This window comes from Pangasianodon hypophthalmus, chromosome 8, assembly GCF_027358585.1.
Source record: "Pangasianodon hypophthalmus isolate fPanHyp1 chromosome 8, fPanHyp1.pri, whole genome shotgun sequence".
Lineage (NCBI taxonomy): Eukaryota > Metazoa > Chordata > Actinopteri > Siluriformes > Pangasiidae > Pangasianodon > Pangasianodon hypophthalmus.
The window spans coordinates 8,622,788-8,637,687 of NC_069717.1; the positions used below are offsets into that span (position 1 = coordinate 8,622,788).

At 36.1% G+C, this 14,900-nt stretch overlaps 1 protein-coding gene across 1 annotated transcript; it reads left to right on the plus strand.

Moving 5' to 3' along the window:
- Positions 1-1,140: 1,140 nt before the first annotated feature.
- LOC113533404 (SLAM family member 6) lies at positions 1,141-14,655 on the plus strand. The gene is made up of 11 exons (XM_026925547.3): positions 1,141-1,185; positions 1,297-1,361; positions 3,549-3,896; positions 5,420-5,641; positions 6,664-6,993; positions 7,071-7,277; positions 8,573-8,696; positions 10,277-10,313; positions 10,559-10,647; positions 12,972-13,008; positions 13,317-14,655. Exons 2-11 carry the CDS (start codon positions 1,307-1,309, stop codon positions 13,392-13,394), a joined length of 1,527 nt encoding a protein of 508 aa, XP_026781348.3. The 5' UTR covers positions 1,141-1,185; positions 1,297-1,306; the 3' UTR covers positions 13,395-14,655.
- The last annotated feature ends 245 nt before the right edge of the window (positions 14,656-14,900 follow it).

Below are 14,900 nucleotides of genomic sequence, written 5' to 3' on the forward strand. Positions count from 1 at the left end.
CTGTAAATAGCAGATATGAACAAACAAAACTGATCAAAACCCTTTATTAAAATGAGAACAAACAAGTCAACAAAAATATGATTTAGGGCAGGGGTGGTAAGTAGCAAAGTGTATGTACTCTTGTTACAGTACCTGAGTACATGGTTCACTGTATTGGTTTGTTTTTTGGTATAATTAAATCATAATACTTTGACTTTTAATTGAGTTTTTTTTTTACAATCAAATATTCAGCTTTGCTACAATTATTTTTCATCTTTACAGATTAAAAAATAATTCATTTAACCCTAGAAGACTGTAAGCCAATTAAAAGGCAGTGTGTGCTGATTTTTCACACAATTCAATGTTGATAGCGAATTAAAATAAAGCACTTTCCTGCTGTTTTCTACACTTCATGTACTAAATGCTTGTGCAGCAGTGTCTGAGACAGTGGAGGAAGATGACCCCTGGCCCAATTTATCTGCTTTCTTCAGATTTAATGCTTCAAAGGAAACAGTATGATAATGATCTGCAAATTATACCCATCAACATTTCATAGCTCAACATCCAACCTGTGGAAACGTACACGTAAGCCATTAGCTAGCCGCGTGAGCTAGATCAGCTAGCCAGATCTTCAAAATGTATTGTTCCATATTACATTCCTCAGATATGGTAGATCTACCTGGTATTATGTGACTTAGCTGAAATATGATGGTTTACTTGGCAGGCAACAATGATCACTAAGGTAATTTTGTTCTCTCTGATAAATAGATGAAAATTATATGATTAAAGAAATCATAGAAAATCTGTAGTACGCTTGTGGCAGTGTGGAAGTGTTTCAAGCTGGTGTAATACCCATTCAAAATAACGTAATAGACATGAAGCCAACTCGCTATCATTACTGCAGTAGCAGTACTTTTACTCCAGTCAGTGTTTGTTTATGAGTACAGCCAAAAATAATAAAGATTATATGAAGGCATATGTATGAGTATTTTTATCATATCAATAACAAAACCTAGTGTGTTTGCGGTTAGTGTTTTAATTTGAACTCATTGCACATCTTTGTATTTTCCCCGTAGTTGACCTCTTGACTGTACTGCACTGCTCGCATGAAGTGTGAACAAAAAGAGGAAGCAAATCCCCTTTGTCCGTATTACACTGACACACACTTGCCTTTGCCCACTTCTGCTCTGTCAGTGAGAAAACTCTGTAAGTAATTATAACCTTTTTCAAGGCTTACACTTTTTTTTTCTTAACAAGGACATTATATGGACATTAAAGCAACAATTTTCCAAAATCTCTCATGTATTTACCTCTCAGAAAAGTTAAAATGTTGTTGGAACTTGCTGGTGTTCTGCACTTGATCTTTCTGATACACGCTCAAGGTACCGTCTCTTTCTTCCTCTATCTCTTAAGACATATTTTATATATTTTGGTTCTGTATATGATGCCAAAATAGAAAGGAGTTTCAAAATCAATTCATTTATTATCAATGAATTAACAAATAAACAAATGTTTTATTAGTAACGTTAGCTGGTATATTCATAAAAACATGATGAAGAGAGGAATTAGCACTTTTACTGTAATATTTCATGATATAATTGCATTATGTAGTAAAACTGCAGACACGTGCATTTTATAGCTTTGTATCTCTGTTAAACTGTTTTTTTTAAGCACCCTTATGAGTTGTGAGAAGAACAGAATGAGTGTTATGGAGTGTATTTATGCATATTTACTGTATATTTAATAATATTTAATAAGTCCATTTTTACATACATCATTTTTACTTTTTATTTTAATCAGTAATTTTATTTTTAGCTATAACTTTATAATAAAGTTATGTGAAAACCTTTAAACCTTGAATGAAATGTACATAAAAAAGGCTATACATAATAAAGTTATATATATATATATATATATATATATATATATATATATATATATATATATATATATATATACACACCCACACACCCACACACACACATATATATATATATATATATATATATATATATATATATATATATATATATATATATATATATATATATATATATATATATATATATATGTAATAAATCCATAAATATTGGGACATCGACACAATTCTATCATTTTTGTCTCTATACACCACCACAATGGATTTCAAATGAAACGAACAAGATGTGCTTTAACTGCAGACTGTCAGCTTTAATTTGAGGGTATTTACATCCAAATCAGGTGAACGGTGTAGGAATTACAACAGTTTGCATATGTGCCTCCCACTTGTTAAGGGACCAAAAGTAATGGGACAGAATAATAATCATAAATCAAACTTTCACTTTTTAATACTTGGTTGCAAATCCTTTGCAGTCAATTACAGCCCGAAGTCTGGAACACATAGACATCACCAGACGCTGGGTTTCATCCCTGGTGATGCTCTGCCAGGCCTCTACTGCAACTGTCTTCAGTTCCTGCTTGTTCTTGGGGCATTTTTCCTTCAGTTTTGTCTTCAGCAAGTGAAATGCATGCTCAATCGGATTCAGGTCAGGTGATTGACTTGGCCATTGCATAACAGTCCACTTCTTTCCCTTCAAAAACTCTTTGGTTGCTTTTGCAGTATGCTTTGGGTCATTGTCCATCTGCACTGTGAAGCACCGTCCAATGAGTTCTGAAGCATTTGGCTGAATATGAGCAGATAATATTGCCCGAAACACTTCAGAATTCATCCTGCTGCTTTTGTCAGCAGTCACATCATCAATAAATACAAGAGAACCAGTTCCATTGGCAGCCATACATGCCCACGCCATGACACTACCACCACCATGCTTCACTGATGAGGTGGTATGCTTAGGATCATGAGCAGTTCCGTTCCTTCTCCATACTCTTCTCTTCCCATCACTCTGGTACAAGTTGATCTTGGTCTCATCTGTCCATAGGATGTTGTTCCAGAACTGTGAAAGCTTTTTTAGATGTCGTTTGGCAAACTCTAATCTGGCCTTCCTGTTTTTGAGGCTCACCAATGGTTTACATCTTGTGGTGAACCCTCTGTATTCACTCTGGTGAAGTCTTCTCTTGATTGTTGACTTTGACACACATACACCTACCTCCTGGAGAGTGTTCTTGATCTGGCCAACTGTTGTGATAGTGACAGCTCTTTGGATCTCATCCTGAGAGTTGACAGCAACAGATTCCAAATGCAAATAGCACACTTGAAATGAACTCTGGACCTTTTATCTGCTCATTGTAATTGGGATAATGAGGGAATAACCCACACCTGGCCATGGAACAGCTGAGAAGCCAATTGTCCCATTACTTTTGGTCCCTTAACAAGTGGGAGGCACATATGCAAACTGTTGTAATTCCTACACCGTTCACCTGATTTGGATATAAATACCCTCAAATTAAAGCTGACAGTCTGCAGTTAAAGCACATCTTGTTCGTTTCATTTGAAATCCATTGTGGTGGTGTATAGAGCCAAAAATGTTAGAATTGTGTCGATGTCCCAATATTTATGGACCTGACTGTATATATATTTTCTCTCTCTCTTACTGTGTGTGGGTGTGTGTGTGTGTGTGTGGGTGTTACAGGTTCCCCTTTTCAGAAACCCTGGGCTGTGACATGTGATGATGAAAGCATCTGTACATTGGAAACGTCACATGTGTTCATTAAGTGCTCTTACACACACACCAACATCCACACTGTGATCTGGTTCAGTCCTAAACAGAAAAATAAATGGAAGAATGAGAATTATCCAGAGGATCTAGCTTTGGACTCAGACTTTGCTGGGCGTGTGAATCACATAGAGACCCTAAACTCCAGCACGTTGTCAATAAGAGACGTGAGACTGGGAGACTCTGGAGAATATCGCTTCATGCTCGTCACAGCAAACGGAGAGAAATATCTCAGCTCGATAGCCGTGAATCTAACAGTGACAGGTGATATTTTATTTAAATAGCTTATTGATCAATAATAGATTGGGTACAGGATTTATTCAGAACCTCATCTGCTATTTTCCATCTGATCAACTGTGTCTGCTTTTTATTTAATTTTAATTTTAATTTTATATACAGTTTTAAAATGAATATTAGAACATCCAAAGTGTCTTATCTTCATCTTAATTATTAACAAGACCAACATTTACAGAAATAATCACACAAAATTCCCCTCCACTGATTGGAGGGTGGAATGTGATGGAAGCAATATTTTTCTTTTAGACATGCAAAAATGGCAGCAGTCTGAAGGATACATGAGACTTATATAAGCTTTTCATGACAACTAACATAATCCTACATAAACATTTATAAATGCTTATTATAACAAGTGTCATACTGACAGATTTTTGATTTTGAGTTGACAGATTTTTTGGCGGGGTATACATAAGGTTGTATTACAACACTTGCTTGAAGTGTGTTCCGTTTTGCTGCTACTACTTCTTTTTCTTTTTATGAGTTTTTGATGTTTTACACCATAATGACAGTGTTATGTACATTTTGTTAGTTCCTTAATTTACGATTACTAAGAATTTTGTAATGCTTAAAACTGTAAAAGTATTTTATAACCTATGCGCAAGAATTGTATTAAAAAAGTATATATATATATGGGGTTACAACTATATATATATATATATTATGGGGTTACAACTTTGTCATATATATATATATATATATATATATATATATATATATATATGACAAAGTTGTAACCCCATAATGACAGATTTATGTATATTTTCTTTGTACAGTACATTTTATTAAAAAATACAATAACAAAGTCATGACACTGTAAAGACAGACAGATACGTAAATGTGTTTCTTTCAGTGAACTGCCTTTTCCGCTGCACAGATTTTTATTAGCATTTGGAGCAGAAAAGCATAGTGTCTCCCATATCACTGTATCAAGTAATTAAAAAAAATGGTTAAAGTGTAAATCTTTGTGCTGGTTCTGGAGTTCTAGTTTTCTGAAATATTGTGTAATGTTAGCTTACATCAGCAGTTGCATAAGTAAAAGATACACATTTATGAATATGACTTAAAAATCTGCTCACAGAAATGCTCAGGTTAACTTATATTAACTAGCTGACTAGCTTTAGTAGTCAGGATTATGGAAAATGAGTTCCATAATAATCCAAAAAACTCTCATATGGCATCTGAAATTAATCAAAGCAGTTTTTATGACAGCTTTTACCTGCTTGAATATCTCTTTATAAATGTTTATGTAGGATTATGTTAGTTGTCATGAAAGGCTAAAGTAGGTGTCATATGTAGTATTTTATACACTGAAGTAAAGTGCTACCAAAAACAGCTATTCAAACCTGTATTGCGCTTTCAAGTCAAAATAATCAGAATATTATTGAATATTATAAAAAGTGCATTGTTAATGTTGATCCACTTTGAGTGCAATTCTAATCTTCTGACCCAAACAAAGCATAAAGCTGTACAAATGCTGTAAATGTGTTCAGATCTGCAGGTGAGGATACATCCTGGCATCACAGAACAGGTATTAAATCTTACCTGTAGCACACATTGCAGACTGACTGCAAAATGGAACACCTGGTGGAAGAATGGCAAACGTATAAAAGCTCACCTAAATGCTGAGCCTCTTCTCTTATCTGCTGGTGATGGAGGCAGCTACTTCTGCTCACTCAAAACCAAAAATAAGGTGATCCATTCCCCTGCAGTATGTGAGTATGAAGTCTGTTTTCATTTCGAATGTGTTACTGCATTTACAGTATGCTACAGTGCACAAAAAGAAGAAAGGCCTGTCTGTAAAATAATGCATCAGTGGATAGGTCTTTGAGTAGTACAGATGGGCGTGTCTATATGTGAATCAAAGACACACCCTTTAAATGTTCCTGAGTAGCAGATATGCACTAATTTTGCTAAGAAAATTCTAGCAGTCAGAGAGAATAAATTATCACAAAAATGCTTGCGTATGTAGTGGATGAGTTGGTTATTTTTTCCATATGTGCGCCAAACAATAGTAAGAAAAAAAACGAGGCAAAAGAATCCAGCAGCACCTCCATTTTTTTTATTCCCTCATGCTTTCTACTGGCTCCCAAGACTGAAGTTCAATTCACAGGTCAAATTTAACCCGAATGATATCGGCACAAAGTGAAAATAACTGTGACCAGAAGCAAATGAGCAGATATGCACATATGCTAACTTTTATTTGTACTTGTTCTGACCACTGGTTTAGCTGAAGAAAAAAAAAAAAAAGGTTTCAGGTGTCTCTTGTATTGTCATAACACGGAGTTAAAAATCATAAGTAGTCTCAGTTTTATGATGGCACTTAAGGTCATGTTAGCTTATATTAACCATCTGGCTAGCATTAGTACAGAATATTATTGTAATAAATATATTTACAATAATCAATGCAAAATAAAAACAAAATAAAAATAAGGTTTTCATTTGACTCACCCTCGTATATTAAAAGTCTAATATAAAAAAAGGCTATTTTCTGAATTACATTTACAGCATTTTGGCACGTGCTCTTATCCAGAGTGACTTAAAGACATGAAAGGACATTACATTTATCTTATTTATATAACTGAGCAGTTGAGAGTTAAGGGCCTTGCTCAAGGGCCCAGTAGGGACAGCATGGCAATGCTGGGATTTGAACTCACAACCTTCTGATTAACCATTGAGCTACCATGGTGTTGTGTAATGCTGTTTTTCAAGCTTCTCAAATCTGTGACTCTTGCAGGTGTCTGGGAAAAGAATTGTTGGAATGTGATTTATGCACAGAGAAGAGTGTGTGCTTTCAAAGGTTCATCTGTGAACTTCCCCTGCACTTACTCATATCCCAGTGGACAAAAAGTCAATGAAAGCTACTGGATGTTCAATCAGAATGACGTGAGGCTCTTGGAGCAGTTTGCAGGTCGTGTGGAGTTTGTTGGAAATAAAGAGAATAACTGCACTCTAAGACTGACTGACCTTAAAGAGAGCGACTCTGGAGATTATCGCTTTCTCTTCACCACTGATACCACCCAGCCAGTCTTCAGTAGCTCACTCAGCATCCAGCTGATTGTTACAGGTGAATAAATGGCATTATGTTTAAACGTAAAAATTGTCCAAATAGCATTTCTGATTTTTTTTTTATTTGTATTGTAGATGTTCAGGTCAGGGTGAGATCTGCCAACATGTCCGAGGGACAGACAGTAACACTGAGCTGTATCACCAGCTGTACTCTCCCCTACCATACATTAAGCTGGTACCAGAATGGCCAACGTGTAATGAACAAACTCACCAAACACAACAATATTTATCTGGATGTACTTAGCTACAAGGAAAAGGACAATTACACATGTGCTGTAAGAGGTAAGGTGATTCTTTAGCCATCTACATGCATGTATAATTCAATAATCAGTTAACCAAAATAGCTTCAGCAATCCCAAGTCAAGTCATGTAGGTTTTATGTCATCTCAGTTAAATAAAACATCTCAGTTAGTGTTTTGATGATGCTGGTGAAGAGCGTTGTCTTACACATCACTCCAAAATCCCCCATAGGTGTTCAAGCAGGTTGAGGCTATAGCATATGATTTACATCATTTTCATCCTCATAAATTAAACCACAGCGTGAGCCCTAGCTGGGGGCGGGGTCATTCTTGGAGAGAGCACATCCATCAGGATAGAAATGTCCTGTAGTCTCTACATCTACAAGGCACATAAAACATGACAGGGTAGAAAAAATAATGATGGGGTGGCATAATTACTATGCTGAAGTCTATTATTTTCTAACAACAGCCCATCCCAAAGTGTTTAATTTCACTAATACAACAGCAAGCTTGAATTCATGAATCTGATTGGTCAGAAAGTGTGGATTAAATACTCATTTCAAACACTCACACTCATTGTCATGTTACCAAAAAAAACCCCACAAAGCCCTCTGTCCGGCTTTCCTGTGTCGGAAAACAGCTTTACCTCTGACTGTTATGAAGTGCTGACACCACAGACTACTTCAGTGTTCACTATATCATCAATTACACATCAATTCTGTTTATGTGGAGGGTTCGCCACACAAGTCCCTGTGTAAGCTGTTACTATAGAAACGACAATGTATTAGAACAAGCAGACATTAAAATATCATAATTTAACAGTTACAGTTTTGCAAAAAACAGATAGCTTATTCACATCAGAAGGATTATGTGAGTCAGAAAGACTATGTTGAAAAATGCTCACTTAGGAGGAGGGTTACTCAAGAAGGAAACAGATAGATAGATAGATAGATAGATAGAGGCTATGTTTAGAGAAGAAACTGCCCAGTCAGCTCTTCTATACAAATCTACTATGGGATGTCTTTGTGAAGATAAATTGCTGTGAGCCGTGACTGGTCATGTAAAATGTTTGGAACGTCTGTCATATTAGTCACAGAAGATACAGTGCATAACATTTATGGAAACAAAGACTGGATTGGAAACATTGGGGTGCTTTGACTTTATCTGATCTTTCTTGGACAGAAAACAGGCTGGCTAGATCATAACTAGATACCAGAGTGAACAATGATATACAAACAAAGATGAACATGGCCATTGCAGAATGTGACAGTATTACTAAATATGGCTTGCACATTGAGTGTAACATTATGTGCTTTATCTGTTTGTTTCTGTGTAAAGTCATTGAAGCTAAGAGCTATACAGCAGCTTCAGGAGGTGATGGGTGGTGGATTCAGCATGCTATATGGGCAGGAGGGGGATTCATGGCTGTATTAACTCTACTTATTGCCGTTCAGCTTATCAGGTGAGTGAGGAAGGAAACGCATTAGTGTGCCGAAGGTTTGTGGACACTTGACCATCATACCCATATGTGGATCTTCGAGGCATATGTACATAATTGTCTAGAATGTCTTTGTATGCTGTAGACTTCAGTGGAGCTAAGAGGCCCAAATCTGTTCCAGCACGACGGTGCCTCTGTGCACAAAGTGAGGTCCATAAAGGCATGGTTTGCTAAGGACTATATGGAAGAACTCAAGTGGCTTGAACAGAGCCCTAACCTCAACCCCACTGAACACCTTTGGGATGAGTTGGAATGCCGACCACATGCCAGGTCTCCTCGCCTGACATCAGTGTCCTGCCTCACTAACGCTCTTGTGGCTGAACGGGCAAATCCTCACAGTCACGTTCCAAAATCTTGTAGAAAGCCTGCTCAGAAGAGTGGAGGTTATTATAACAGCAAAGAGGGACTAAATCTGGAACAACATGCACACATAGGTGTGATGGTCAGGTGTCTACAAACAATTCCATATAGTGTGTGTATGTTATGTTTTACTTGTCATCTTTGAAGCATAATGCAAGTCTTATGCATGTTTGCCTCTGTTTAACAAGATCTGATGCTAAATTCTAGTCATAGTCCAGTACACAGAAGCACACATGTATATGTAAGAGCTAGTGCTAGAAAAGCGTGTTGGAATGACTGAGTGGCACTTCCACAATGCTTTTTTTTTTTTTTTTACACATGAGTCATGAACGTTGTGTGGTGTGTTGGTGTATTTTGTACATATTTCTAGCAGCATGATGTTGGCAGAATGTTGCAGAAAGCTGTATGCTCATCCATAGAGCTTCTTAGACTAGCACAAAGGATGAGCATACAGCTTTCTGCAACATTATCGTATCTGATTTAATAAAATAGATTAACATGAGCTTTACTGTCTGCTTATTTATTTACTTTTTACATGACAAAGAGTGACTTATTAACTGTTTAGGGTCGTGAGTTTTGCTGGTGAAGCTCAGCAAGATCAGATGGACTTGTTCAATTAATAATTTCATAAGATTTTGTTATACAACCATGACAACCATTTCAATGTGCCAATGTGTACATAGTGAGTATTATAAATGTGTTAATTAAATTCAAAGTATGGCTTGCCTACATTTCTACAATAATAATTGTAGATCATGATTATCTCAACTACAATCCTAATTCTCAGTCCTTTTACTGACACACAAACTACTATACTAAAAGTGCATATAAAATGGGAAAATATAGAGTTTTGCTCACACGCAGGCACAAAGTGGCTAGGTAAGCAGGAAAGAAGTCACTTTAGTTTTTGTTGTCAGGGTAAACAGGGAGCTGATGTAAGCAGATGGCTAATTATGATTTGTACTTTGGTAGCACTGACGTCAGTTGTACCAGCTATAGTCCTGTCCAATTAGAAGAAAAAAGAAAGTCAGAAATCTCCGAACTGAAAGACAGTGCAGTCTATAAATAACAAGCTATAGATAACAGTAACAAGCTAATTATGAAAATGAGTTGACATGGGCTTTAAATAAAGTCTTTTACACTGCAGTATACTGTTACAGAAGTGATTTTGTTTGTGTATTTAGGAGGGCAAGACGAACAGAGAATGATACAGATATCCAGGTATGAACTTTCTCTAAACTAGCCTTTGTCCTTCTCTTCCTCTTTCTGTTCTTAAAAGTATGTTCTCCTCCACTTCTAGGGGATTTCAAACCCTGTAGATGACATATACACAACTCTGGACCCTATGACCATGTCTCCCACTTATGATATTTTTTTGGGTATTCATTTTAATGTGTGCAAATACTTTGCATGTATTACAGTGATCTAAGTTTTCCTCTACATTTTTGCTGTATTTTAATTTTCAGGCTGTAGAGGTTTCACTAACAGACACCTACACTTCTCTAAGCCCTGCAAACCGGTCCTCTGAGTACAGCACACTGTTTGCTTATTCAAGGTATGATGTTCTCAGCCACCCACACACAACACACTGGAACACACATAACTTTAATATCCAAGGATCTAGATCCGCCAGAGAAAAACTTTCCACTGTTGTACCTTTAACCCTTTCCTGCCAGTCTATTCTAATTAGGGGTCCAAGTACTGAAGATATAAAAAGGCTACCTCTTAAAATTGTGGGGTTCTGTTGTGAAAAAAAATGAAACCAATATGAATCATGTTAGATCTTTTTCCAGTCTTAATGTGATATAGCAACCAACAAAACTCAAGTGAAAAACAAACAGAAATATTTTAGGGAAAAAAACTTACACTAACCTGGTTGCACAAGTGTGTACACCCCTTAACTAATACATTGATAAAACATCTTTTTTCTTTTTTTTCTAATACAGCACTCAGTCTTTTTGGGTAATGAAGAGTCTACTAACTTAGCACATCTTGGTTTGACAATTTTAGTCCACACTTCCTTGCAAAAATGCTCCAGGTCTATCAAATTGTGAGAGGATCTCCTGTACACAGGTTTTTGGGTTGTTCTCTTCCTGGAAGGTGAAATTTTTCTTCACCGTCAGCTGTTTAACAGGCCTGCAGGTTTTGTGCCAAAATAGCTTGGTATTTGGAGCTATCCATGATTCCCTCTATCTTGACTAGAGTCCCAGTCCCAGCTGAAGAGAAGCAGCCCCATAGCATGATGCTGCCACCACCATGCTTCCTTTGTTCCATCAAACTGCATTGTTGATTATTTTCCTATAGCAATACGTCTTGTGTTTTTTTTTTTTATTATCCTTAATTAAAACCTTTTGTGAATAACTGTAAGAGATTGTATAATATTTAGGTAATTCTGAAAATTACAAATTTGATAGATTCTGTGTCAAATGTGTGTTTTGACAGGAAGATTATTTTTAATGCCACTTCCATAAAATGTTCCACTCAGACACATACAGACACACACATCCTGTTACTCACACTGACACAGTATTCTCTGCCATTGTTAGTGCAGATGTATGTAAAATATTATGCAAGAAACGTGCAGTCCCCATGAGCAAAGAGGAAGGCTAGACCTACATCCTTTTTACACATAATTCTCCTTTTTCAGGCTATAGTGTCATTGTGTGAGTAACAAGATGTGGACGTGCCACAAAAATACTTATTCTAATATGTAACTTTTTACTGTATAACGTTCCAATTCACAAAAATGAGTTTTAAAGGCAGTACTACTGAACTTCCAGTTTGAGACAGTTTCAAGGGTTTAAAGTTCCAACTGGGATGTTTGTTAGAAAAATATTTTAAACACATGCTGCAGACAAGGGTGGCACAGTGGGTAAGCGGGTCACAGCTTCAGCATCTCTCATTACTGAGCTCGGGTTACTGCCTGTGTGGAGTTTATTACAGGTTCTCTAACTTCCTCCCATCTCCAAATACAAGCTAATCAGTGGATTGCTATGCTAAATTTCCCTTGAATGAGTTTGTGAATGAGTGTGTGAATGTGTGTGCATGGTGCATACTTGCGATGGACTGGTCTTCCATAATGTATTCCCGTCTCATGCCCTGGGATAGGAACAATTTTATCAGCCATTCAACAAATGTTCAATTTCATGAAGTCTTCATTCACAACTCTTTACATTTGAAATTCTGTTTAAATATTAATTAGCTCTTTTGAAGGACCAACCATTTAAGAAAAGTTTGCTATTTGATGGATATGCGGTAAGCCAATGTTCCATTGATCTGCTCGCCCCATGCTGAGGGGAGGAGCCGAGGACGGGACAGTTAATGAATGGGTTGCCAGTTTGGGCTCTTTCAAAAATACTCCATGGCCCCCAAGATCTTGTTTTATAGCAAATCCTCAAAATTAAATCTAACAAATTTCTGCAAAAAAAGGCAAAGTGTAAGTGCAGACAGTGTGTCTCTGATGTACATATATTGCAAAGCCTGATAGAGGGGAAAAAGGGGATTATGGAGTGGATAATGTCCGTTCATAGACGGCATTAATAATGACCCTTACCAGGAAAATGTGATTACTGAAGATGAATGATACACGCATGAATTCTAACTTTGGCATACTTGCCAAGTACATAGCAACATTTTCAGTGATAAAAATATTAATATAACAATTTTGCAGTGTGTAATAATATTTTTTATACTTTTTAACCATGACATTAATCCCATATAACTAGAAACTCATAAATTCATTTTGTAACAGGTGTAATGAAATTATTTTTATACCAACCTAAATGGTATAAAAATAAGAACCTTAGATAAACAAATAGATAAGCTATAAAATTTACACAGCTAATGTCTGATCTGATGTTGCTGATTTTGTGTGTCCAGGATAACGAGCAGGACAGAAAGAGATGCACACAGTCAGGTACTGACCTTATTTATTAGCATTATGCCATAATCTGTTTATGTGCATTTATTATGTATGTGCTATTATTGTCTAGGCATAAGAATGAATTGTTGTCTATGCTTTAACACCTTCACATGTTTGTCAGTGTGTGTGTGTGTGTGTGTGTGTGTGTGTGTGTGTGTGTGTGTGTGTGTCGAAAGAGAGAGAGAGAGAGAGAAAGCGTGCGTGTCTTACACTGATTGCTGGGAGTTATAGTCATAGTGTATTACAATTTATTAAATTATTATTGACAATAGTATTATTGTCATTATTTTTTTCTCTTTTAGGCTGCAAAGGCTTCGGGCAGTACGGTAGAGAGAAAAGTCTCAGACTCAGTGTATGAAAATGTAGAATGCAAGATGTAGAATTTAAGAACTGGTCCACGTTCAATATACAAGTTTTGAACTGACCACACCACACATGATTTTAATTCAGTATGTAAAATGGAGTGTTAACAATTTAACTGATTGCAATTCCAAAATTTTGAATTGGGATTTAATCAATTCTAACATATGGTTTATAGTATAACCTGTAATAAAATAATGTGTAATTTATATCAAGTTGTTTCAATGTCAGCAGTAAAACAACAACAAAATAATAATTAGTTTAGCAGCAAAGAACATCCATCAGTTAAAAGTATACAAAAAACATGAATCTGGCACGTACAGCTATGAGACTTAAAGATAAGAATATAACGATACCAAAAATGATCAAACCAATACAAATCACAACACCTTAACTTGCGCAGACCATTTTAACATATTCTTTTAAGTCTTACTCCATGATAAACAAATCAAACAATGATATATTTTAAAAAAAATACATGTGATATATGATATATATTTATGTCATATTATATGTTTTGAATTCAATACATTTCAGTTTGATTTATATAGAGCTTTTTCACAATGGACTTTGTCACAAAACAGCTTTACAGATATAAATTGTATAAATATGCTTACTTAAATTCAAATCCAAGGATGGTCCACATCAGATGTGACTGTATTTTTTACAATCCCACTCTCATCCCCTCCTGAAGGAATTACATTTTTGTATCTACCTGTGATATTTTCCATAAACCTATGCTAAATTGGTTCTATTTTCCAAAATATAAACAAATTTAACACAGATTTAAACCACAGCGACCCTAATAAGGATAAAACATATATCGGAGATTAATGAATGAACAAAGTAAATGTGCCAGTGTTAATAAGCATTGCCTTTATTTATGGCCTTTATTTGCAGCATGGCCTTGTGAGCTTCATATCTGATCTCACACTCCCGGCATCATGAGAGTAAAAATCCGTTCTCGAAGTACACCTCTAATATGCACCATACCTGAATGATAAACCTCAGGTTGTCACACCGCTCCATGTAATACGTCACTGATCCTCAAGAGGATCTTCCTCTACTGCCATTGGCTGATATCTTCTTTTTTTCAGCGAGTGTGATGCTGTGGACCTTTACTTTAATTTCGGTGTGACTGTTTGTCACCTTAATCTTGCACTGTTCCTTTACATTACCCTGCTGTTATTGTCTGCCTGTTTGAACTGCTTACCACTTTGGATCAGCTTTTTGGCTCTGGAGTTTGTGCTTTTTATTTAATTTAATAAAGATTCTTGCCATTCCTGCAGAGTCCATCTTAACTCTTCTGTTACTCTATTGAAGTAATGGATTTTCTCATTTAATTTCCTACACTTTAATACAGATTGTCAACATGAAAGGGGAATTTATTGGGAGGATGTAGCAGGAAAGTCTGGAGCAATGGTAATGCACTAATAGTTCACTTGGAAAACTAAATGCATTGATTCAAATTTCACATCTCTATGAAATTAAGTATGAAAACACAACATACACATGGATGCAAAATG

Coding starts and splice junctions, on each gene's coding strand:
- LOC113533404 (XM_026925547.3), top strand. CDS start 1,307: ATGTTGTTGGAACTTGCTGGTGTTCTGCACTTGATCTTTCTGATACAC. Junction 3,897..5,419: donor CGTGAATCTAACAGTGACAG/GTGATATTTTAT, acceptor AAATGTGTTCAG/ATCTGCAGGTGAGGATACAT. Junction 8,697..10,276: donor ATTGCCGTTCAGCTTATCAG/GTGAGTGAGGAA, acceptor TTGTGTATTTAG/GAGGGCAAGACGAACAGAGA.